The 27097-nt window shown below is 45.3% G+C and overlaps 1 protein-coding gene across 2 annotated transcripts in view; it reads left to right on the top strand.

Moving 5' to 3' along the window:
- LOC145850222 (PH and SEC7 domain-containing protein 1) overlaps positions 1-27097 on the top strand; it is a 47288-nt gene that overhangs the window by 13219 nt on the left and 6972 nt on the right. Inside the window, exons 1-5 of one of the 2 annotated variants that reach the window (XM_082965839.1) lie at positions 5931-7841; positions 10041-10084; positions 22155-22348; positions 22887-22957; positions 24301-24458. In XM_082965839.1, coding sequence (XP_082821965.1) covers positions 7614-7841; positions 10041-10084; positions 22155-22348; positions 22887-22957; positions 24301-24458 — 695 coding nt within the window. In that variant the 5' untranslated portion in view covers positions 5931-7613. Of the gene's footprint in view, positions 1-5930; positions 7842-10040; positions 10085-22154; positions 22349-22886; positions 22958-24300; positions 24459-27097 lie in introns of those variants that run through there. The other variant, XM_045702505.2, reaches the window with a different exon arrangement.

The following is a 27097-nucleotide window of genomic DNA, read 5'->3' as shown; positions in this document are numbered from 1 at the left end:
AACCCAGCGATATGTTTCCCATTAACACTACAATGGAGAGACAGAATGGAGCAATCTCCTGTACTGTGCAGATAGCTGGCTATGGCGTCATACTTATCTCTCAGCCTTCTCAACACAATATTAGGCCTACATAGCAGGTGTTTAGCATATTTTCTTGGTTCCAGGCTATTCCTTCCTAATAATATAATAATTATTATACTAATTATTATAGAGGGTTAGAGGGCATTCCTTTTCAATTACTTTGTTCAACAATACTGTTGTAGGTTTTGGAGGGACATTTTTGTTAGGTTTCATAAGTAGATGAATACATTGGAGGAATGATATGATGATAATGATTGTAATAAGTACAGGTCCACCGTCAAAATTCCACAGAGGTGAAAAGATGGTCAAGTCTGCTAGTAGATAACCAACGGTTTAAATGATTACTGCTTTAAGAGTTCCTTAACATATGTAACCCACATGTCTGATGTTTCATGTCCCCTTTTCTGCATTGCCTCTCTAAGTCTAACCTAGTTCAGTGCATCATTAGCTGCTTCTAGTAGATCATATTACTGTAACGTGTGTACGTGTGCTTTCGGTAGCGCACACGCTCTATCAAGCTATTTATACATCTATTAGTCTGTGCCTGTGTGTACCCAATTGATACCAAGGACACTATAAACTATCCAGATGTGCACAAGGGGCCACTGTCCTGTCCCCTAGTCCCACATGCTATCGCTCAGCAGAAATACACTACTGGTCAAAAGGTTTAGAACACCTACTCATTCAAGGGCTTTTCTTTATTTTTTACTATTTTCTACATTGTAGAATAAAAGTGAAGACATCAAAACTATGAAATAAAACATATGGAATCATGTAGTAACCAAAAAAGGCTTAAATAAATCAAAATATATTTTATATTTGAGATTCTTCAAATAGCCACCCTTTGCCTTGATGACAGCTTTGCACACTCTTTGCATTCTCTCAACCAGCTTCATGAGGTAGTCGCCTGGAATGAATTTCAATTAACAGGTGTGCCTTATTAAAGGTTAATTTATGGAATTTCTGTAGTGAGGTGCGTACTAGCGGCAGAGAAGTCATGCGCAGGAGAGCGAAAACTGATTTACAACGGTGTTGTTTAATATCCATAAAAAACCGTCAACAGAACAATACAATAAATCGGTCAACCAAAACCCGGTAAATACCAGCATACCGTGCATAAGCACTACAAGAAACAATTACCAACAAGGACATGGGGGGAACAGAGGGTTAAATACACAACATGTAATTGATGGAATTGGAACCAGGTGTGATGGAAGACAAGACAAAACCAATGGAAAATGAAAAGTGGATCAGCGATGTCTAGAAGGTCGGTGACTTCGACCGCCGAACGCCGCCCGAACAAGGAGAGGGACCGACTTCGGCGGAAGTCGTGACAATTTCTTTCCTTCTTAATGCGTTTGAGCCAATCAGTTGTGTTGTGACAAAGTAGAGGGGTATACAGAAGATAGCCCTATTTGGTAAAAGACCAAGTCCATATTATGGCAAGAACAGCTCAAATAAGCAAAGAGAAACAACAGTCCATTGTTACATTAAGACATGAAGGTCAGTCAATACGGAACATTTCAAGAACTTTGAACGTTTCGTCAAGTGCAGTCGCAAAAACCATCAAGCGATATGATGAAACTGGCTCTCATGAGGACCTCCACAGGAATGGAAGACCCAGAGTTACCTCTGCTGCAGAGAATAAGTTCATTAGAGTTACCAGCCTCAGAAATTGCAGCCCAAATAAATGCTTTACAGAGTTCAAGTAACAGACACATCTCAACATCAACTGATCAGAGGAGACTGTGTGAATCAGGCCTTCATGGTCAATTTGCTGCAAAGAAACCACTACTAAAGGACACCAATAAGCAGAAGAGACTTGCTCGGGTCAAGAAACACGAGCAATGGACATTAGACTGGTGGAAATGTGTATTTTGGTCTGGAGTCTAAATTGCCGATTTTTGGTTCCAACCACCGTTTCTTTGTGAGACGCGGTGTGGGTGAACGGATGATCTCTGCATATATATTTCCCACCATAAAGCATGGAGGAGGAGGTGTTATGGTGTGGGGTTGCTTTGCTGGTGATACTGTCTGTGATTTATTTCGAATTCAAGGCACACTTAACCAGCATGGCTACCACAGCATTCTGCAGCAATACGCCATTCCATCTGGTTTGGGCTTAGTGGGACTATGATTTGTTTTTCAACAGGACAATGACCCAACACACCTACAGGCTGTGTAAGGGCTATTTTACCAAGGAGAGTGATGGAGTGCTGCATCAGATGACCTGGCCTCCAAGGTCCCCTGACCTCAACCAAATTGAGATGGTTTGGGATGAATCGGGCCGCAGAGTGAAGGAAAAGCAGCCAACAAGTGCTCAGCATATGTGGGAACTCCCTCAAAACTGTTGGAAAAGCATTCCAGGTGAAGCTGGTTGAGAGAATGCCAAGAGGTTGCAAAGCTGTCATCTAGGCAAAGGGTGGCTACTTTGAAGAATCTGAAATATAAAATATATTTTGATTTGTTTAACACTTTTTGGTTACTAAATGAGTCCATATGTGTTATTTATTAGTTTTGATGTATTCACTATTATTCTACAAAAAAAAACCTTGAATGAGTAGGTGTTGTAAAACTTCTGACCGGTAGTGTATGTCACACAGAGAGATGTTTGTACACTAGTCATAGTCAACCACCCAAAGGATTCAGTGTTCAATTACGTAACTAGACATCCAGAACTTTCCCATCATCAATTATTGGAAATGATTAGGATTTGGGGCCCTTGTATAGCACATAGTTGAGATTTTCACCTTGAGCCCAAACCCCTTAAAACCCCTCTTTTTAATTTGTTGGCTGTTAGCCCAAGCCAGTGTGTCACTGTGCATAGGTCAAAGGCCAGCATGGCCAGGTATCTACTGTAAGCTTGCCCTCTTGGGGACCTTCAATTCTGCAGAAATGTTTTGGTACCCTTCCCTACGGTGAACCATGGCGGTGGCAGCATCATGTTGTGGGTGGTGGCGGCATCATGCTGTGGGATGTTTTTCAGTGGCATGGACTGGGAGACTAGTCAGGATCGAGGCAAAGATGAACGGAGCAAAGTACAGAGAGATCCTTGATGAAAACCTACTCCAAAGTGCTCAGGACCTCAGGCTGGGGCGAAGTTCACCTTCCAACAGGACAATGACCCTAAGCACACAGCCAAAACAATGCAGGAGTGGCTTCGGGACAAGTCTCTTAATGTCCTCGAGTGGCCCAGCCAGAGCCCGGATTTGAACCTGATTGAACATCTCTGGAGAGACCTGAAAATAGCTGTGCAGCAACGCTCCCCATCCAACCTTACCGAGCTTGAGAGGATCTGCAGAGAGGAATGTGAAAAACTCCGCAAATACAGGTGTGCCAAGCTTGTAGCGTCATACCTAAGAAGGCTTGAAGTTGTAAACGCTGCCAAAGGTGCTTCAACAAAGTACTGAGTAAAGGGGCTGAATACTTATGCAAATGTGATATTTTGTTTTTAAATGTTTAATACATTTGCAAAATTGTATAAAACCTGTTTTTGCTTTATCATTATGGGGTATTTTGTGTAGATTGATGAGGGGGGAAACTATTTAATCCATTTTAGAACAAGGCTGTAACCTAACAAAATTAGAAAAAAGTCAAGCAGTCTGAATACTTTACCATCTTTTCACCTCTGTGGAATTTTTACGGTGGGCTGTGCTTTTGCTTGTACATTTGGCTGTATGTCTGTACCCAAAAGCTCTGGGAGCCATTCACCCAGGCCAGCATATCTTATGCCATGCTGCTGGGTGCCAGCCTTGCAGTCTGGGCTGAGGGAAAGAGGTCATGTCTGGTGCTAGCTGGCTGCTTAAATTAGCAGAGACATGGGGTGTAGAGTGCACCCCACCCGCTCCCCAAGCTGTCTCACAAGTGAACATACGAGAGAGGGAGAGAGTGGGAGAGAGAGAGGGAGAGAGTGTACATGTGGCAGGTTAGCGTTTTTCGTCATTAATCTTGTTCTGGAGGCAGCTCTGCAGTGTGGTCAATAGCTGGCACAGCCACAACGTCATAACACCTGATAACCTTAAACCTAACCTTAACCACACTGTTAACCCTAATGCCTAACCCTAACCTTACATGTTCATGAATATTTACAATTTAGCCAATTTTGACTTTGCAGTTGGCCTGTCTAGCGGAAATCGCTCAGTTCTGCCTCAAGGACAAGACTCATGACAATAAACGTCAACCTACATTTGAACTGGACCTCCGACCGCAGACTTTGATAAGGTCACACAAGGCACTGGCAGGTGTAATGCATATATGTTGGACGAAGCATTATCTCATTGCATCTAAGTTGTTGCCCTGTTCTCTTTGTCCATTCTGCCCCTCCCACTTCCCTGTAGTCTATCTTGTCTGTGGTATTTTGTTGACCGCTGCTCATTAGCATACTGAGAATAGATTTAGCTCCATTTAGCTCCATTTAGCTCCATCTCGGTGTAGAAACCTGAATTGTTTCAGTCTTGCGGTCATATCGATGAATCACGAGCCGCGTGAGTGACACCCTCATTATATCTCTTGTCAGCCCGATGGCTGTAGATTGTGTGATTAATCCTGTTCCCTTGTCCCTCTTATTGATTCTTAATGTGGCAATCAGCAGTTGAGACAATAACAAACCCCTGTTTCGGTAAAAAGCTGAGGGATGGAGTTTGAGAACTGTAACCACTCTCAAATTGATAGACACAGCTATGCATATAAGGACTGACCATCCATGATATCAAAATGATAGTTTTAACCGTGTTTTGAGGCTATATAGTGTTTGTTTACGTTTACTTTGTTTACAAGCAGTGCTTATATTTGGGGTTCTGATGGGGTACGACAGTCGAACTAAGCTCATGAGGTATTTCTAAGTTATATTCTACACAAATCAACGGGTCTATATCATTCATTTCTAAGTCCAGAAATGTATGTCACAACCGCAGATTGCCCCTTTAAGTCAACGATTCTATCTGACAAGTTTTTCTGGAGGCTAGTCCTCTTCCTTCATGTCTCTTCTCATCCCAGGTTGCTGACCAGGGCTCATTTGTCTCCTCTATCTCCTCTATCATGTTTCTTCCCTGACCATACCTTACATACAAATCCTATTTTCTAGCATTGGTGATAGGGTTTTAGGTTTCAGGTGTGCGATTGTAGCTGAGTTGCTCTTGGGGAAGGGTTTGAACTCCAACCTAAGCATTCATGCAGGTGCATGCCTTGACTGAAAGAACAGGAGCAAAGCCAATATTCTTTTAGAAATGGTGCTACTGCATTTTGTTTTGGGATGTTTTGTTCGTCGTTCAATAGCGGTTGTCTTGAATGTTAAACACACGCTTGTTGCTCACGTATGGGCTGGTTTGAGCTTGTTCATTACGGGTTGAAATTCTGGATTTTTGTTTCGGTGTTGCTCTCTGCATTGTTGGGAAGGCCCGTAAGTAAGCATTTCACTGTTAGTCCACACCTGTTGTTTACGAAGCATGTGACAAATACAATTTCATTTGAGAGAAGAAAAAAAAGCACACACAAGATATCACACACACAAAATAACATGCACACACAAAATAACACACACACACAAAATAACACACACACCTGCATAAACACATTTTCCTGCTGATTCCGACCACCTCACTGAGGAGACAAGCACCGAATACTAATCACCATTCAAAGAATATTGAGGAGTGTGTGTGTGTGTGTGTGTGTGTGTGTGTGTGTGTGTGTGTGTGTGTGTGTGTGTGTGTGTGTGTGTGTGTGTGTGTGTGTGTGTGTGTGTGTGTGTGTGTGTGTGTGTGTGTGACTGGAGGAAGGAGTTGGAAGTCTGTGATTCGCTGCAGACAGACAGAGAGAGAGCGAGAGAGAGGGAGGGATAGATAGAGGGAGGGGCTCATATAGAGAAGAGAGCACATACACAGTCGCCGTCAGGTCTCTCTCCTCAGTACGATTCCGGCAGCTCTCCGACACAGAACCAAAAAAGAGGATGACGAAAAGATAGACGACGGAAAGACAGAGAGAAACAAGGAGGGAAAGACAACAGCAGGAGGACAAGCTTTTCGCTTACCCCCCCCCAGAGGGCACTATGGGAAGAGATTTGGAACTGTTGAAAAGAAGCATTGAGAGATGGCACGTTGAAGAACACGGAGAAGGTGATAAAAGAAGTGAGGGATCAAAGAAGTGAGGGATCAAAGAAGTGAGGGATCAAAGAAGTGAGTGATCAAAGAAGTGAGGGATCAAAGAAGTGAGGGATCAAAGAAGTGAGGGATCAAAGAAGGAGTAGATGCCGACAAGGGACTGGACAGATGGACGGACACTGATCTCCTAAAATAGATGGGTAGTCATCCCTCCATCATTCTGGGTGACTGACAGAAGGGTGTTCATCTTCCATCTTACACTGGGAGCAACAGGATATAACGTAGCCCCTTTTACTCTACTGGGTAGACTGAACCCAGGCAGTCCTACGGTATCCCTCTTCTCTTTCTAACTGGACGTTGGTCTAGTTCGACAGTTCCTTCAGTTCTTCTCCTGTTTCTTCATTACTTTTTGGTTGTGTTTTGGGGGCAAGTGACGCAATCGAGAGTGCTATTTGGGATCCCTGCTCGAGAAGTGGGAGGAGTCCTATGTGGACTCTTTACGTTGTGTGTGTGCGAGCCTCTGTGCTTTTTACCTCCTTATTTCCGCCCTTGGCACCCATCTGTTTCATGCTGGCTGTCCTTTCACACCTCTGCAAGTGTTGCGCACCATCTGTGTGTGTGTCATCGTGAGTGAGTGTGTGTGTCAACGTGAGTGTGTGTCAACGGGAGTGCGTGTAAGTATCTGTCACCCACAGTTACGCCACTGGTCAAAAGTTGGCCAATTACCATTTTTGGAGGCACAGCCCGGCATACTGTTTAAGCTGGGCAGAAGGGGGACTGAGGGCCCGCTTAGCCAACAGCTGTCAAGGGAACAGTTTGAGAGATTCTACTGTCTTCTCCCAATAGGACCGGTAGGACTATTATTAAACCTCCTGGAGGATCAATTCAATGAGGATCTGATCCAAGAACAGTGTTAACTGATCACCTGATACGCCCACCTGTGGACGGTGTTGCTTGGGAATACATTCAATCCAAAACATGTCAGTGTGACATTGAGTGGCAATGAAGGAATTGTCATACCATGTTTTATAGATGAACTGTCCGATCATCCAGTATTTGATCAGATTCCAGATTACCTAATGAGTGTGTGTGTGAGAAAGAGTGTGTACCACTGTTTGATGCTCTCGGGTACGCCGTGAGAGTGACAGCAGCTACGCGCTGTTTCCTGCGACAGACGGCCCTCTATGAACTGTCACTCAACTGCTTGGCCCTCAGTCTCGTCACTGTACTTAAGAGCTGCCAAGACAGACAGACAGACAGACAAACAGACAGACAGCTTTTTCCTCATGTTCTTGGCCATGCCCTACTGTACAGCTCCCTGAACAGAAAGACGAAATCTGGGTGTATCTGGAACCATCGCTTGGTTGTGTGCAGTGTGTACCTTTCTCTGATTGGCCTATCTAGTCCTGCTGTGTAACATTACCCTCGGGGGTGGCCATGATCGGCGTGAACAGCCTGCACTCGGCGGGGCGCCTGCGCTCGCGCTCCCTGTGCTCGGTCCGCTATGGCCGAGACTTCCGGATGATTGACCCTTTCCGCTACCCCCGTACGCCCCGCTCGCGCTCCCTCAAGCCCCTTATGTTCCCAGACCTGCTGGGCAAGGCCCAAGATGGACAGAACCACCCACAGGCCCGCAAGAGGAAGAAGGTACAATGTGCCACCCGGGTAAGACACCGACTGACATAGCACGACCTTCTGCGTTTCACTATTCGACACTTAATTCAGCACTTTGGTTGTGTTTGCATGTGTTAAAGTGGGGTTGTGTTTCAAGCACTTTCTTGTTTCTGATGACATTGTTTATCGTTGTCATGTCAACGTACTGTAAAATGCCATGCCCAGCACTGTAGGTGTTTGTAATTTAGGGACATTTTTGTCTGTCAATCGAAGACAATGCAACCTTGTACAGCCACAGATTCATACATTTATATATGGCTTTTATAGGGTTGTGAATAATTTGTTAGTTGAGTAGATTGCAGATTGGATGAACACCAGGCTGACAGGCCCTTCCGTAATCTAGGCTACCGCATGTTGTGTGTAGTAACCAGTGGTAACAGCAACCCTCAAGGCTAACTCTCATTCGCTGCACGGGTGCCGTGGGACGCTGGCGGAGCGCGTAGGTGAAGGTGACGAACATCCATCCTGATCTGAATGAGGCCGACTGCTCCGTGTGACACTGATTACGCCTCTACGCCCTGTCCTCCCCGTCTCTCTCTCCCCTCTTACGGTTCTGACAGGGCCTCCCCATACATCTCACTTATTCCCACATGATCCCCCCCCCACCCCCACACCTCCATAACATTCGACTCCCCTCCACCGACTCCTTGGCAGTCAGGACCAGTATAACGTGTATATTAACATCTGTCTCTCTCAGCTTGATCTCCTTCCAGTGTACTACTACTGTAATGCCAATAATTATGGACCCCCTGTATGTCTCAGATATACCACTTACTCTCATGTTTAATGTTGTGCTTTCGGTTCAGTTTGCCTGGTTTTCCAATCGGAGTCAAATATTAACAGGATTTGTAATTACATTTGAGCGTCTATATGTAGAAACCAATAATTGACTCAAATCTGACCATGATCCTAGCAACAGTAGATCAATCCATCTGTTTTTCGGGTTCACAAATTCACCCCCAGATTTGATGTTGAAGACTTTTGTGCTACAAAAGAGAGTGCATCGAAATTAGACTTTGAAATGGGCCAACGTCGGCTTTCCACGAAGACAGCCCTTATCTGCGCTGAATATTAATATTCATGAAGCTTGTAACACAATTTGAGTCTCGATTTTTAGACACTACGTCTCCATAGCAAGGGGACATTTGAGCCCAGAACCTAAAATCCAAATGGTCTGGCTGCTCATGAATATTCAGAAGTATTTCAATTAGTGCCTGTTTAATAGGAAACGTAGGGAAATGAGATTGAATGGATACACTGCATCTAACACATTGTTAATTTCAATGGGTTTGACTGAGAAACCACACCTCAATATTATGTCTAGAACAGTCAGTGAAATCCAACACTAACTGTCAATCAACTCGATTGAATTGAATATCATCATCATCGGTTTCTTAATCATACAAAATTTGAAAATAAATAAGCTCAAACTGATTTCAATTTCAAGACCTACTACCTTGTACAGCCATTTGTCCCATCTCCTTATGAAAACATCATTGTATATTTTCCCAGACTTCAGAGGATCTGGGAGGGACGTGGTGATGATGTACTTCCTGCTAGAGTCCTCTCCATCACGTCAGCTGTCACAGTTGTCCGTCAGTCCCTTCTAGGCCTTGATCTGAATTCACCATCAGGGGCTGATAGCTCTGACTCCTCTTCCTCTAAACTCCTTTCACAGAACCCCAGTGCTAAACGGTAGATCATATTCCGCTAGCATATCCCATTGTCACTAAAAGGGGCTGGATTTGAATAGGAATGTCTAAATGGCTTGGCTGTCACAGGAGATTAATAGGAAAGCGAAGCGAAACGCGGTGACTCCAAAAGCCTGTTGTATTTATCAATGAGGGTGCACACAGAAACTGTAGCCTTTTTCTTCAAATCCCATTTTACCTGCTGTGTTATTCCATAGACTCCCCTTAAAGGGGCAATCAGCAGTTGGTACATACATTTTTGGACTTATACATTAATGATAATAATATTCTTGAGGAATATAACATAGAAATGGTGCATGGGTTTAGGTCAACGGTCGTGTTTGCCCCAACGAGGATTCTCGAGAGGAAGGAGGAGACAAATTATTGATTGGTTAACTGGCTTTCTGACTGATTAGTTGATGGATTCAACCATTTGTTTCTCCCAGGTGAATCTGAGTACTATTTCGTCATAATTATCTAATGGGTTTTTCTTCCACAGGCCCTGTACAACTCAATCAAGAATGAGAAGCTTCAATGGACAATGTGAGTTCCACTTTAATGCCTTGTTATCAACAGTATATACAGTATTTGTGCATTTAAGTGTATGTTCTGACACAGACACACACACACACACACACACACACACACACACACACACACACAGAAACATACTTCACTCAGAGTCCACAGTTCACCTAGAGTCCGCACACATGCATAGTATTTGGATAGTGAAGAGTATTGGTTGATTCGATAGCATCCTTATTAATGACGTGCATGTTGTGATGGAAACATTTGTGTGTCAAGGGTTGCTATTCTGGATCTCAGCTCACTGTGCTTCAGAGATGCCAATTAAGTCTCTGGCTTTCCAAGCTTTGTTGCCATAGTTACAGCACCATGGCTACAGCTACATAGCGACCGTTCTGCTCTTGCCTCTGTGTTCCGGTGCACGCACACACACACACACACACACATACACACACACACACACACACACACACACACACACACACACACACCACACACACACACAACACAACACACACACACCTATCATTCCATTAAAAGGGTCCTCATTGCATCCTGTACAAAGGTGTGACCACAGCCTCCCACTACCTTCCCAAGAATAGCAGCATTCCCAGAGCAGCTGACTGAAAAGTGGTCAGAGGAACAGGTCTGGGAACAGATCCACAGAGAGAGAGGCAATCCAGTTCAAACATCTCCACAGAAACAGACACCCAATTAAAATACATGGCCATGATGCTGGGGACAAGAGGCTGAGGATAGACTAGTCATTTTTAGACACATCTATACAGATACTGTATATATATATATATATATATATATATATATATAGAGAGAGAGAGAGAGAGAGAGAGAGAGAGAGAGAGAGAGAGAGAGAGAGAGGAGAGAGAGAGAGACAGAGACAGAGAGAGAGAGAGAGAGAGAGAGAGAGAGAGAGAGAGAGAGAGAGACAGAGACAGAGAGAGAGAGAGAGAGAGAGAGAGAGAGAGAGAGAGAGAGAGAGAGAGAGAGAGAGAGAGAGAGAGAGAGAGAGACCCATCTGCTCTATTATTCCTTCTATTCTGCTAATCTTGCTCTCCTCCATTATTGGCTCTAATCATCCTGTCTTCCATTGTCTCCTCTCCTGCTAGCTTCTATCGCCTGTTAGAAAAAGAGATAAGAAGAACCTATTTCACTGGCATCACAAAATAGACACCACCAGTCATCTGAACAACGTTATCATAATAATATACCAGTCCCGTTTCAATGATGTATTTATTCATTTGTTTATAAGGGACCATGCAAATAGCACCTGAAGCCCTATTCATAGTACACATATTTCACATGACCACAACTGTATACAGTCAGTAACAGGTGTCATATGTGTTTTAATAGGAAGTGTCACAGGTATGACAAGACTATTGTGTTACACTACATTACCAAAAGTATGTGGACACCTGCTTGTCGAACATCTCATTCCAAAATCATGGGCATTAATATGGAGTTGGTCCCCCTTTTTCTGCTATAACAGCCTCCGCTCTTCTGGGAAGGCTTTCCACTAGATGTTGGAACATTGCTGCAGGGACTTGCTTCCATTCAGCCACAAGAGCATTAGTGAGGTCAGGCACTGATGTTGGGCAATAAGGCCTGGCTCGCAGTTGGCGTTCCAATTCATCCCAAAGGTGTTCGATGGGGTTGAAGTCAGGACTCTGTGTAGCCCAATCAACTTCTTCCACACCGATCTCGACAAACCATTCTGTATGGACCTCGCTTTGTGCACAGGGGCATTGTCATGCTGACAAAGGAAAGTGCCTTCCCCAACTGTTAGAAGCACAGAATCGTCTAGAATGTAATTGTATGCTGTAGCGTTAAGATTTCCATTCACTGGAACTAAGGGGCCTAGCCCAAACCATGAAAAACAGCCCCTGACCATTATTCCTCCTCCACCAAACTTTACAGTTGGCACTATGCATTCAGGCAGATAGCATTCTCCTGGCATCCGTAAAACCCAGATTAGTCCGTCGGACTGCCAGATAGTGAAGTGTGATTCATCACTCCAGAGAACACGTTTCCACTACTCCAGAGTCCATTGGCGGTGAGCTTTACACCACACCAGCCGACACTTGGCATTGCACATGGTGATCTTAGGCTTGTGTGCGGCTGCTCAGCCATGAAAACCCATTTCATGAAGCGCTCGATGAACAGTTCTTGTGCTGGCGTTGCTTCCAGAGGCAGTTTGGAACTCGGTAGTGAGTGTTGCGACCGAGGACAGGCGATTTTTATGCGCTATGCGTTTCAGCACTCAGCGGTCCTGTTCGTTGTGTGGCCTACCACTTCACGGCTGAGCTCCTAGATATTTCCACTTCACATTAACAGCACTTACAGTTGACCGGGGAAGCTCTGCCAGGGCAGACATTTGATGAACTGACTTGTTGGAAAGTTGGGATCCTATGACGGTGCCGCATTGAAAGTCACTGAGCTCTTCGGTATGGGCCGTTCTACTGCCAATGTTTGTCTATGGAGATTGCATGGTTGTGTGCTCGATTTTATGCACCTCTCAGCAACGGGTGTGGCTGAAATAGCCGAATCCACTAATTTGAAGGGGTGTCCACATACTTTTGTATAAAAAGTGTATGTTACCGTTAGCTTGCTGTGCAGCAATGTCTTCACACATCCTCAGACCTCAAGAGCTACCTGGATAACCGCAAGCAGATGGTGAGGTGGAGAACATACCATTCTAACTCACAGCCAGTCCCAGCTGGAGTTCCCCAGGGTGGTGTGCTCTCTCCCCTAATGTTTGTGCTATGCATGAACACCCTAGACTCCAGCCTTCCAATCAGCATCCATCCTGTCAAGTGTGCTGATGACCTCACACTCATAGAGTTGTTTCCTGGCAATCTACCTGGCCAAACACAAGCAGCCGTCTATGCAGTGGCTGAGTGGGGAAAAACCAACTGCCTGTATGTGAACGAAAAGAAAACTAAGGATATGCTCATCAGCTTCAGAAAGGCTGCTGACGAGGCTTTTCCACCCGCGGTTGCTGTAAACTGCCTCCCAGTTGAGTGTTTGGAGTTTTTCCAACTGATAGGTGTGATGGTGTCAGCCGACCTCTACTGGAACGAGCATGTCCGGTATATCCTAAAAAAGCTTCAACCCAGGATCTACTACCTAAGTGAAGCAAGACAAGCTGACCTCCCAACTGAGGTCCTCCTGCAGATATACTTGACCTTCATCCGTCCCAATCATGGAGTATGCCTCGCCAGTGTGGCCTGGCCTTCCAAAGTGTCTCTCTAAGGACTTTAGAAGGCATTCAGAGACGAATCTGCTGCGTCATTGGCACTCCCTGCAACTCACTCCCATCTCTGGAGAGCAGGCATGATGAACCTACAGTCAAGTCCTTCAAAGGGCTCCTGCATGGCCACACAAATCCTCTGCACTAGTTTCTACCCTACACAGAGACAGCATAATCTAAGGAGTTTAAGGCAATACTCTATCGTAGAGGTCCCCAATTACATTTAGCCGTGGGCCAATTTTTCCTTGAGCGGATGGTCAGGGGGCCAGATATATATATATTTGGTACACTGCAAATTGACCGCAAGAATCCCAAACACATACAGTATAGTATTTGACAAAAACAGAATAATTTCATACCTTGATTATATTGGGACATGATCACATATGCCTCTCTATCTATGCGTGGGAATACTTGGTAAAATATTTCTGAAATTAAAATAACTTTGAGCTGATTTCCTGGTGATTTTACAGTCTTATGTCCAACATCAAAAACAAATGTTTGTTTTTTTATACGTTATTATAAATACTGTATACTGAACAAAAATATAAACGCAACATGCAACAATTTCAAAAATGTTACTGAATTACTGTTCATATAAGAAATCAGTCAATTGAAATGAACTCATTAGCCCCTAATCTATGGACTGCACATGACTGGGCAGGGGCGCGGCCCACCCACTGGGGAGCCAGGCCCAGCCAATCAGAATGATTATTTCCCCACAAAAGGCCTTTGTTACAAACACAAATACTCCTCAGTTTAATCAGCTGTCTGGGTGGCTGGTCTCAGACGATCCTGCAGATGAAGCCGGATGTGGAGGTCCTGGGCTGGAGTGGTTTTGAGACCGGTTGGACGTACTGCCAAATTCTCTAAAACGATCTTGGAGGCGTCTTATTGTAGAGAAATGAACATTTAATTATCTGGCAACAGCTCTGGTGGATATTCCTGCAGTCAGCATGCCAATTGCATGCTCTCTCAAAACTTGAGACATCTATGGCATTGTATTGTGTGACAAAACTGCACATTTTAGAATGGCCTTTTATTGTCTCCAGCACAAGGTGCACCTGTGTAATTATCATGCTGTTTAATCAGCTTCTTGATATGTGTCACAAAAAGAGCCGTGTTGAATAGACCAAACTGCAGCGGGAATATGGATGCTCATGTTTTAATTCAAAAAAGGAGTAACGCATCCACTGGAAAACAATATACACGACAGGAACAGTTTTGCAGGCACACAACACGCAGTGCAAAAACAACTACCCACGAAAACCAAACAAACACACACCTACTTATGGGACTCCCAATCAGAGGCAACTAGAAACACCTGCCTCCAATTGAGAGTCCAGCACCCAAAACTACACATAGAAAAACAAACCTAGAACCTATACCAAACTAATACACCCCACTACACCACACACAAAACCCCATAATACAAAACAAATATACCTCTGCCACGTCCTGACCAAATATAATAGAAATAATACCTAAATATTGGTCAGGACGTGACAATATGCCACACCTGTCAGGTGGATGGATTATCTTGGCAAAGGAGAAATGCTCACTGTCAGGGATGTAACCAAATTTGTACAGAAAAAATTAGAGAAATAAGCTTTTTGTGCATATGGAACATTTCTGATCTTTTATTTCAGCTCATGAAATATGGGACCAACACTTTACATGGTGCGTTTATATTTTTGTTCAGTATACAGTGCATTCGGAAAGTATTCAGACCCCTTCCCTTTTTAAACATGTTACGTTACAGCCTTATTCTAAAATGTATGAAATAAAAGGTTTTCCTCATCAATCTACTTTCAATACCCCATTATGACAAAGTGAAAACAGGTTTTTTGACATTTTTGCAAATGTATTACATATACAAAACAGAAATACCTTTTTTACATAAGTATTCAGACCCTTTGCTATGAGACTCGAAATTGAGCTCAGGTGCATCCTGTTTCCATTGCTCATCCTTGATGTTTCTACAACTTGATTGGAGTCCACCTGTGGTAAATTCAATTGATTTGACATGATTTGGAAAGGCACACACCTGTCTATATAAGGTCCCACAGTTGACAGTGCATGTCATAGCAAAGACTAAAAAGTATTGATACCCCTTGACTTTTTCCACATTTTGTTAGTCTGAAGCAGGTTTTCATCAAGGATCTCTCTGTACTTTGCTCCGTTCATCTTTCCCTCTTTCCTGACTAGTCTCCCTGTCCCTGCCACTGAAATACCTCCCCACAGCATGATGCTGCCACCACCATGCTTCACCGTAGAGATTGTGCCAGGTTTTTTGCAGACGTGACACTTAGTATTCAGGCTGAACAGTTCAATCTTGGTTTCATCAGACCAGAGAATCTTGTTTCTCATGGTCTGAGTCCTTTAGGAGTGGCTTCAGGTTCCTTTTGGAAAAATCCAAGTGGGCTGTCATGTGCCCTTTACTGTGGACCAAATATAATAGAAATAATACCTAAATATTGGTCAGGACGTGACATTACCCCCCCCTAAAGGTGCAGACCCCGGAATGCACCTTAAAAGAAAACACAAAAAATCCCCATTACCCCAACAAAACCAAAAAGCAATACCCCCTAAACAATAAGGGAGGGAAGGGAGGGTGGCTGCCGTCAACGACGGCACTGTGCTACACCCTCCCTCCCCAACCCACCTATCCTGGAGGTGGCTCCGGTGCAGGACGTGGACCCTGCTCCACCCTCGGCGTCGCCCACTTCGGTGGAGCCGATAGCTGCGCCAGGCAGACGGACCCCTCGGGCTGGGCCGGAGGACAGGAGGGCCCCTCGGGCTGGGCCGGGGGACAGGAGGGCCCCTCGGGCTGGGCCGGGGGACAGGAGGGCCCCTCGGGCTGGGCCGGGGGACAGGAGGGCCCCTCGGGCTGGGCCGGGGGACAGGAGGGCCCCTCGGGCTGGGCCGGGGGACAGGAGGGCCCCTCGGGCTGGGCCGGAGAGCAGGAGGGGCCCCTCGGGCTGGGCCGGAGAGCAGGAGGGCCCCTCGGGCTGGGCCGGAGAGCAGGAGGGCCCCTCGGGCTGGGCCGGAGAGCAGGAGGGCCCCTCGGGCTGGGCCGGAGAGCAGGAGGGCCACTCGGGCTGATTCTGACAGGCCGGGCACCCTGGCAGATCAGGGCAGGCGGACCACTCGGGCTGGGCCGGAAGGCATGCGGGCCACTCGGGCTGGGCCGGAAGGCATGCGGGCCACTCGGGCTGGGCCGGAAGGCATGCGGGCCACTCGGGCTGGGCCGGAAGGCAGGAGGGCCACTCGGGCTGGGCCGGAGGGCAGGAGGACCACTCGGGCTGGACCGGAGGGCAGGAGGACCACTCGGGCTGGACCGGAGGGCAGGAGGACCACTCGGGCTGATCCTGACAGGCCGGGCACCCTGGCAGATCAGGGCAGGCGGGCACCTCTGGCAGAACCGGGCAGTCTGGCCACCCTGGCAGTTCAGGGCAGTCTGGCCACCCTGGCAGTTCAGGGCAGTCTGGCTACCCTGGCAGTTCAGGGCAGTCTGGCCACCCTGGCAGTTCAGGGCAGTCTGGCCACTCTGGCAGTTCAGGGCAGTCTGGCCACTCTGGCAGTTCAGGGCAGTCTGGCCACTCTGGCAGTTCAGGGCAGTCTGGCCACTCTGGCAGTTCAGGGCAGTCTGGCCACTCCGGCAGTTCAGGGCAGTCTGGCCACTCCGGCAGTTCAGGGCAGTCTGGCCACTCCGGCAGTTCAGGGCAGTCTGACCTCTCTGACGACTGACGACTGTTGACTGGCGGGCAGCTCTGACGACTGTTGACTGGCGGGCAGCTCTGACGACTGTTGACTGGCGGGCAGCTCTGACGACTGTTGACTGGCGGGCAGCTCTGACGACTGTTGACTGGCGGGCAGCTCTGGTGATGGTTGACTGGCGGGCAGCACTGACGACTGTTGACTGGCGGGCAGCTCTGGTGACTGTTGACTGGCGAGGCTGGGTTGACACACTAGACTCCTGATGCGTGGGGCTGGTATAGGACGTGCCAGCCTGGAGACACGCACCTCCATGCTAGTGCGTCTGGCGGGAAACACCGGACCGAAAGGGCGCACTGGTGGTCTTGAGCGCAGGGTTGGCATCACCCCTTCCGGCTCGATGCCTACTTCGCCCTGGCACATGCGGGGCGCTGGTACCTTGCCTACCGGCCTGAAAATCCCAGGCCTCACCACAGCCCCAACCCCAAAGCACGGGACCTGTCCAGTCTGCCCTACAAGGGTACGGGGAGCTGGCCTGGGGCTGTAATCTCGCCCCGCCAAATAGCCCTTGTGCCCCCCCCTAAAAAATTCTTGGGGCTGCCTCCAACATTCCTCCCTCACTTGCCTCTGTCCTCTTCTCCGCTGCTTGGTCCTTTGGTGGTGGGTAGTTCTGTCACAAAAAGAGCCGTGTTGAATAGACCAAACTGCAGCGGGAATATGGATGCTCATGTTTTAATTAAAAAAAGGAGTAACGCATCCACTGGAAAACAATATACACGACAGGAACAGTTTTGCAGGCACACAACACGCAGTGCAAAAACAACTACCCACGAAAACCAAACAAACACACACCTACTTATGGGACTCCCAATCAGAGGCAACTAGAAACACCTGCCTCCAATTGAGAGTCCAAAAATCCAAGTGGGCTGTCATGTGCCCTTTACTGTGGAGTGGCTTCCGTCTGGCCATTCTACCATAAAGACCTGATTGGTGGAGTGCTGCAGAGATGGTTGTCCTTCTGGAAGGTTCTCCCATCTCCATAGAGGAACTCTGGGGCTCTGTCAGAGTGACCATCCGGTTCTTGGTCACCTCTCTGACCAAGGCCCTTCTCCCTCGATTGCTCAGTTTGGCCGGGTAACCAGCTCTAGGAAGAGTCTTGGTGGTTCCAAACTTCTTCCATTGAAGAATCCTGGCCACTGTGTTCTTTGGGAACTTGTGTTTTATGTTATGACATCATATTTGATGTACGTATGTTTCTGCAAGATAATCAAATAAACCTACACCTAATCAACCTGTTCACTCTCTTCCTCCTCCGCACTACAACTCCATCCCCCTCTCCTCTCCTCTTTAGTATGGCTCCTCAATTGACTGATTTCCTTATATGAGCTGTAATTCAGTCAAATCATTGAAATTGTTGTATGTTGTGTTAATTGTTTTGTTCAATATATAGTGCATTCGGAAAGTATTCAGACCCCTTCCCTTTTTAAACATTTTGTTACGTTACAGCCTTATTCTAAAATGTATGAAATAAAATGTTTTCCTCATCAATCTACATACAATACCCCATAAAGACAAAGTGAAAACAGTTTTTTTTTAAACATTTTTGCAAATGTATTACAAATACTAAACAGAAATACCTTTTTTACATAAGTATTCAGACCCTTTGCTATGAGACTCGAAATTGAGCTCAGGTGCATCCTGTTTCCATTGCTCATCCTTGATGTTTCTACAACTTGATTGGAGTCCACCTGTGGTAAATTCAATTGATTGGACATGGCTCATCTCAGCTTTGTCTTTCTAGGCTTTTGTTTTTTTCTCCTCTCTTTAGCTCCTCGCTCCCTCATTTCCGTCCATCCCCCCACTCTCTCTCTCTCTCTCTCTCTCTCTCTCTCTCTCTCTCTCTCTCTCTCTCTTTCTCTCCCTTTTATTTTGACTCAGTGTAGAGTGGGATTCACACAGACCACCAGTTACCAGGCAACAGGCTAGAACTCTGAGACACATGCTCATCAGCTCTCACTAGCTATCCATCAGCTCTCTCTCGTGTAGAGCTAACTGTTGTTATATACGGCTGGTTACTCATATCATACTCTTAAAGGGTTACAAGGGAAGCCATTTTGATGGTGGTTTGCATGTCTATTTTGAATGTGAACTTTTACACATGGTGAGGTAACAAGTGTGGTCCTCGTTTAAACTGGGTTTGACTGGTTTTGGGTGGATTGACTGACTAGTATTGGGAAACATTATAGGAAAGGTTTAGCTTTTAACATGAGTCATCCTCTTAACTGCTGCCTCAGGTCCAGATTATCCCACATGTAATAAGATGTTAACAACACCCCAACCATGGTTGTAGGATTATCATAGCAGTAAGGGGACATGTGGTATACATGGCTTATACTAAATACAGTATCTTCATTTTGAGTGGGACTAGAGTGATCATCATTTGAACCTGCCTCAAAAAGTGTGCTATCCGGGATCCTTGGGACGTCCCTATCCCATTGAAGTTGACATTTGAAGTGGTTATGGGTAGGGTTAGTTAGGTAAAGGGTTATGGTTAAAGTTAGGGTAAGGGTAGGGATTATGGTTAGAGAACACATGGAATGGCATCAAACACATGAAAACCAAATGGAATGGAAACCATGTGTTTGATGTGTTTGATGATTCTCCAATCATTACATTTTAGCCATTATAAAAAGCCAACCTCCCTCCACCAGCCTCCATTGGTATACTGATTACACTCAACTGTATACTAAGATACAGTTATATTTTCATCATGCACTAATACACACAGCCATTTTCTAGTTCTGTAATAACACATCAATTGTTTGAGGTAGTTACACATTTGGGAAAAGTATGACTTTTCACAGTTCTGGAGCAGTTCCTCTCTTGATCAATGGGGAAACACAAAACTGAAAAAGCCAGTGACAAGTCTGAAATTAGTCTCAAAAATAGGAAGTCCCTAGTGAAACAGAATGCCCTCGTTTTTCACCTCAAGGCCGCCACGCGATTGATCGTGTCGCTCTTCTACTGCAGTGTGTTTTGATCTAGGAGAGTGGACTGGTTCTCTGGAGACCAGGAGGGAATCACAACGACATGGTCGAGGAGGGAAGGAGCGAGGGAAGGCGCTAGGGAAGGGGAAAGACACTGAATTAAGGCTTTGAAGAAGAAGAAACACTTTCATTCACTCAGGTTCCCCCTAGGTAGAATTGTGCTTTGTTTAAATGTTATATAACCAAGGCTATGTCCACAAAATTCACTTCAGTGTTTTTGGTAGATGACAAAAAGCACAATATAACCAATGAAGAAGGAGTTTGTATGACCTACAGTTGAAGTCGGAAGTTTATATAGATTTAAACTCAGTTTTTCACAATTCCTGACATTTAATCCAAGTAAAAATTCCCTGTTTTAGGTCAGTTAGGATGACCACTTTATTTTAAGAATGTGAAATGTCAGAATAATAGGAGAGAGAATGATTTATTTCAGCTTTTATTTCTTTCATCACATTCCCAGTGGGTCAGAAGTTTACATACACTCAGTTAGTATTTGGTAGCATTGCCTTTAAATTGTTCAACTTGGGTCAAACGTTTTGGGTAGCCTTCCATAAGCTTCCCACAATAAGTTGGGTGAATTTTGGCCCATTCCTCCTGACAGAGCTGGTTTAACTGAGTCAGGTTTGTAGGCCTCCTTGCTCGCACACACTTTTTCAGTTCTGCCCACACATTTTCCATAGGATTTAGGTCAGGGCTTTGTGATGGCCACTCCAATACCTTGACTTTGTTGTCCTTAGGCCATTTTGCCACAACTTTGGAAGTATGCTTGGTGTCATTGTCCATTTGGAAGACCCATTTGCGACCAAGCTTTAACTTCCTGACTGATGTCTTGAGATGTTGCTTCAATATATCCACATCATTTTCCTCCCTCATGATGCCATCTATTCTGTGAAGTGCACCAGTCCCTCCTGCAGAAAAGCACCCCCACAACACGATGCTGCCACCACTGTGCTTCACGGTTGGGATGGTGTTCTTCGGCTTGCAAGCCTGCCCCTTTTTCCTCAAAACATAATGATGGTCATTATGGCCAAACAGTTGTATTTTTGTTTCATTAGACCAGAGGACATTTCTCCAAAAAGTACTATCTTTATCCCCATGTGCAGTTGCAAACCATAGTCTGGCTTTGTTATGGCGGTTTTGGAGCAGTGGCTTCTTCCTTGCTGAGTGGCCTTTCAGGTTATGTCGATATAGGACTTGTTTTACTGTGGATATAGATACTTTTTTACCTGTTTCCTCCAGCATCTTCACAAGGTCCTCTGGGATTGATTTGCAATTTTCTCACCAAAGTACGTTCATCTCTAGGAGACAGAATGCGTCTCCTTCCTGAGCGGTATGACGGCTGCGTGGTCCCATGGTGTTTATACTTGCATACTATTGTTTGTACAGATGAACGTGGTACCTTCAGGTGTTTCGAAATTGTTCCCAAGGATGAACCAGACTTGTGGAGGTCTACAATTTTTTTTCTGAGGTCTTGGATGATTTCTTTTGATTGTCCCATGATGTCAAGCAAAGAGGCACTGAGTTTGAAGGTAGGCCTTGAAATACATCCACAGGTACACCTCCAATTGACTTAAATTACGTCAATTAGCCTATCAGAAGCTTCTAAAGCCTTGACATACTTTTCTGGAATTTTCCAAGCTGTTTAAAGGCACAGTCAACTTAGTGTATGTAAACTTCTGACCCACTGGAATTGTGATACGGTGAATTATAAGTGAAATAATCTGTCTGTAAACAATTGTTGGAAAAATTACTTGTGTCATGCACAAAGTAGATGTTCTAACCGACTTGCCAAAACTATAGTTTATAACAAGACATTTGTGGACTGGTTGAAAAACGAGTTTTAATGACTCCAACCTAAGTGTATGTAACCTTCCGACTTCAACTGTATGAGTTCGGCCATTGAAACTACTCTTTCTCATCTCTGTCTTCTAATGGACAGTCACAGAGGGAGACAGCTGGAAAGTGATTGGTTGAACGTGATTGGTTGACCTGTTGCTAATGAGGCGTGGTAAAACAGCAACCAGGTTGCTCATCCTTCTGTTTGTTGTTGCCATAGCGATGAGGAGGAGATGCGGAAGTCTTTCTCAGAGCTGGGGGACACCAACCAGGCAGACTCCACCTCTAAACACATGAAGAGCATGGCCAGCGGTGGGAAACACCTAGTGGCCATGTCCCAGCCCTCGGGAGCCCTGCTGTACAAGAACGGCTTCCTGGTGCGCAAGGTGCACGCTGACTCAGACGGCAAGAGAAGTACGTGTCAAAACCATAGATATATTGTACATTTATAGCTTATTGGTCTGAACCCCCATTGACCCCCCTATAAATCCTCACAGTATGTGTCATATTCCCTTCTTATTCTCATCGCTGTTTATTTGTTAAGCCCACCCCTCTTTATATTCATGTTTTTGTTTAGTTTAATGTTTTGTTTTGACTCCGTTTTTTTTGTTTTCTTTTCATTTCTACATTTGTAAAGCGACTTTGAGCCCTTGAAACGCGCTATATAAGTCCCATGTTTTTACAATTATTATTATTATTATTATTATTATCATTATACTCATTTAGCCCTATGCTGTTATTTTAGCAACAGCTACAGCATACTTATTGTGGTCCACATACAGTAAATCGTATAACTTTCTTTGGAACAATGAGAGTTTTGTGGCTCTGTTCCAACATACATACTAGCCTACCACTTTGTATGAAGCAATGTATTAAGTATGTATAGGTGTGAAGTTAGGATGGACATTTGAAGGTGACCTATGTTTTGACCAAACTATTCTCCTGATCTCAGCACCGCGTGGGAAGAGAGGATGGAAGACATTCTATGGCATTCTGAAGGGGCTGATTCTCTACCTGCAGAAGGTGAGCAGGTGTGACTACACTTCTGTCACTTCTGTCTCACTTTATGAACTTCCAACACATTCACTGTCCCGAAATTCTGAAAAGTCTATAAATGCCTGCTCAGTCAACTCACTTTTTATGTTCCGAAAATTAGGTCTAAAAAGACTGCTAAGATGATCCTACTTTGTTACGTACTCATACACAATAACATTTGTGATACACATGGAAGTATACCCATCTTTGATTGACACACACTGAAATACAGATCTCACTCTCCAGCCATCCGGATGGCTTTCCATACCCTGTTGGGTGTTGATATTATCAGTATGAGGTAATGCATAAAGGTTGAGTCTTTGGTTCAGTGCCTTCAGGCTGCAGTCCTCAGACCTGGCATTGCCGTCTATACCCATTTGGACCAGTGGTCCTGGCCTTTGCTACGGGCAGCCCTGCCAGCTTCTTGGACTTGTGTGTAACTCGGCCACTTTGAACAGAAAGCAAGGGTCCCAACCAGAGGCGGTCCCATGGCGACGCAGCTGTGCCAATGATGTATGTTATGTACTGTATGTCTATTGGCAGTGCTCTCTGGTCCAACGGTCATGTCTGAGTTGGGCAGAGGCACGGCACCTACTCGGGTGTGAAAAATACCCATTTCCTTAGTATGGTTTGTTCTGTAACATCCCATCAACAAGTCTTCCTGCTAAAAGAGAGGTCTGGACACAGTTATCTTCTAGATTGTCCTGATTCAATCACCAACGGTTCAGTTAACCTTTTACTGCAGTGGGCTAAATCAGGGTCACACAGAGTGTTTCTGGGTAGTCTTAAACAAATCTACTTTGAAACAAAAGTATACACCTCACACACATGGATATGGGCTTTAACAAAAGAAGACACCTGTTCCATGTCAGATATAGAGTTGAAATGTATTTAATTTTGAGTTTGCATCCCAATATTACACTTTATATACATCACAGAAGACTGAAATATATTTAAAAAACGTTTGACATAGAAACACCGGATTTTCTGCAGGTTTAAAAATAATTATGTTTATTAATTATGAAATGATAAAAGATAGTAATAACATTCCACCCATGAGGCCACTAGAGGGAGATTTGGTCATTTGACTACAGGAAAGGGCTACAATCAATTGCTGTGATTTTTGATTGCTGGAATTTCACACCCTAACATCCAATGCCAACTCACTGATGCTTGACATACTCACATGACAACTCAATTAGATTACCGGTACTCAAAGAACCATCTGGGGGTTGAATACACTACCCTGTGGTCAGAACTACTGCGATGGTCAATAATGACATCATGATGTAATCACACTTTATGATGATTGTCATTGTTTGACCATGCAGGGAGAGTACCGGCCAGATAAACAGCTGTCGGACGAGGATCTGAAGAACGCCGTGTCCATCCACCACTCTCTGGCCATGAGGGCTGCTGACTACAGCAAGAGACCCAATGTGTTCTACCTCCGCACCGCCGACTGGAGAGTCTACCTCTTCCAGGCACCGTGAGTCCCATCCCTCGCTTCACTCTTCTTCTCTCATTCCTCTGTAAGATTGAACCATCCCTTGCTTTCACGAGTTCAGGCTACACACTATAAGTTGAATGCGAGATGGTTCATTATTTGGCTTGGAGCCAGAACCTTCAACTGCTCCCTGCAGAGCACACATCTGCCCTTGGTTAACATCTACCCTCTAACATCTGCCCTTGGTTAACATCTACCCTCTAACATCTGCCCTTGGTTAACATCTACCCTCTAACATCTGCCCTTGGTTAACATCTACCCTCTAACATCTGCCCTTGGTTAACATCTACCCTCTAACATCTGCCCTTGGTTAACATCTACCCTCTAACATCTGCCCTTGGTTAACATCTACCCTCTAACATCTGCCCTTGGTTAACATCTACCCTCTAACATCTGCCCTTGGTTAACATCTACCCTCTGTTAACATCTGCCCTTGGTTAACATCTACCCTCTAACATCTGCCCTTGGTTAACATCTACCCTCTAACATCTGCCCTTGGTTAACATCTACCCTCTAACATCTGCCCTTGGTTAACATCTACCCTCTGTTAACATCTGCCCTTGGTTAACATCTACCCTCTAACATCTGCCCTTGGTTAACATCTACCCTCTAACATCTGCCCTTGGTTAACATCTACCCTCTGTTAACATCTGCCCTCTGTTAACATCTACCCTCTAACATCTGCCCTTGGTTAACATCTACCCTCTAACATCTGCCCTTGGTTAACATCTACCCTCTAACATCTGCCCTTGGTTAACATCTACCCTCTAACATCTGCCCTTGGTTAACATCTACCCTCTAACATCTGCCCTTGGTTAACATCTACCCTCTGGGAACATCTGCCCTTGGTTAACATCTACCCTCTAACATCTGCCCTTGGTTAACATCTACCCTCTGTTAACATCTGCCCTTGGTTAACATCTACCCTCTAACATCTGCCCTTGGTTAACATCTACCCTCTAACATCTGCCCTTGGTTAACATCTACCCTCTAACATCTGCCCTTGGTTAACATCTACCCTCTAACATCTGCCCTTGGTTAACATCTACCCTCTAACATCTGCCCTTGGTTAACATCTACCCTCTAACATCTGCCCTTGGTTAACATCTACCCTCTAACATCTGCCCTTGGTTAACATCTACCCTCTAACATCTGCCCTTGGTTAACATCTACCCTCTAACATCTGCCCTTGGTTAACATCTACCCTCTAACATCTGCCCTTGGTTAACATCTACCCTCTAACATCTGCCCTTGGTTAACATCTACCCTCTAACATCTGCCCTTGGTTAACATCTACCCTCTAACATCTGCCCTTGGTTAACATCTACCCTCTAACATCTGCCCTTGGTTAACATCTACCCTCTGTTAACATCTGCCCTCGGTTAACATCTGCCCTCTGTTAACATCTACCCTCTGTTAACATCTGCCCTTGGTTAACATCTACCCTCTAACATCTGCCCTTGGTTAACATCTACCCTCTAACATCTGCCCTTGGTTAACATCTACCCTCTGTTAACATCTGCCCTCGGTTAACATCTGCCCTCTGTTAACATCTACCCTCTGTTAACATCTGGCCTCTGTTAACATCTGCCCTCGGTTAACATTTGCCCTCGGTTAACATCTGCCCTCGGTTAACATCTGCCCTCTGTTAACATCTGCCCTCGGTTAACATCTACCCTCTAACATCTGCCCTTGGTTAACATCTACCCTCTGTTAACATCTGCCCTCGGTTAACATCTGCCCTCTGTTAACATCTACCCTCTAACATCTGCCCTTGGTTAACATCTACCCTCTGTTAACATCTGCCCTTGGTTAACATCTACCCTCTAACATCTGCCCTTGGTTAACATCTACCCTCTGTTAACATCTGCCCTCGGTTAACATCTGCCCTCTGTTAACATCTACCCTCTGTTAACATCTGGCCTCTGTTAACATCTGCCCTCGGTTAACATTTGCCCTCGGTTAACATCTGCCCTCGGTTAACATCTGCCCTCTGTTAACATCTGCCCTCGGTTAACATCTGCCCTCGGTTAACATCTGCCCTCGGTTAACATCTGCCCTCTGTTAACATCTGCCCTCTGTTAACATCTGCCCTCCGTTAACATCTGCCCTCTGTTAACATCTGCCCTTGGTTAACATCTGCCCACTGTTAACATCTGCCCTCGGTTAACATCTGCCCTCTGTTAACATCTGCCCTCGGTTAAAAATAGGATTTTCAATTGTTTGGTCCCCTTAAGGATAGTAAAACATTTTGTTAGTCACCCACATGGTCAAATGCTATTTCTAGGGGGTTTGGGGATAAGGTAGAATTAGTGTTAGGGTTAGAATTAGGGTTAAGAGTTAGGGTTAGGGGTTAGGGAAAATAGGATCAATATTTTTTATAAATTGTGTGTCCCCGCAAAGTTAGTTAACAAGACGGTGTGTGTGTGTGTGTGTGTGTGTGTGTGTGTGTGTGTGTGTGTGTGTGTGTGTGTGTGTGTGTGTGTGTGTGTGTGTGTGTGTGTGTGTGTGTGTGTGTGTGTGTGTGTGTGTGTGTGTGTGTGTGTGTGTTGGGAGGAGGAGGGTGAGGGGGTTGTAAATCAAGAATGCAGAGGCACATGATGTGGCCACATGTTCCAGTC

The sequence above is a fragment of the Salmo salar genome, chromosome 19 (genome assembly GCF_965601325.2).
Source record: "Salmo salar chromosome 19, fSalSal1, whole genome shotgun sequence".
NCBI lineage: Eukaryota > Metazoa > Chordata > Actinopteri > Salmoniformes > Salmonidae > Salmo > Salmo salar.
This window is presented reverse-complemented; position numbering and strand designations above follow the sequence as displayed.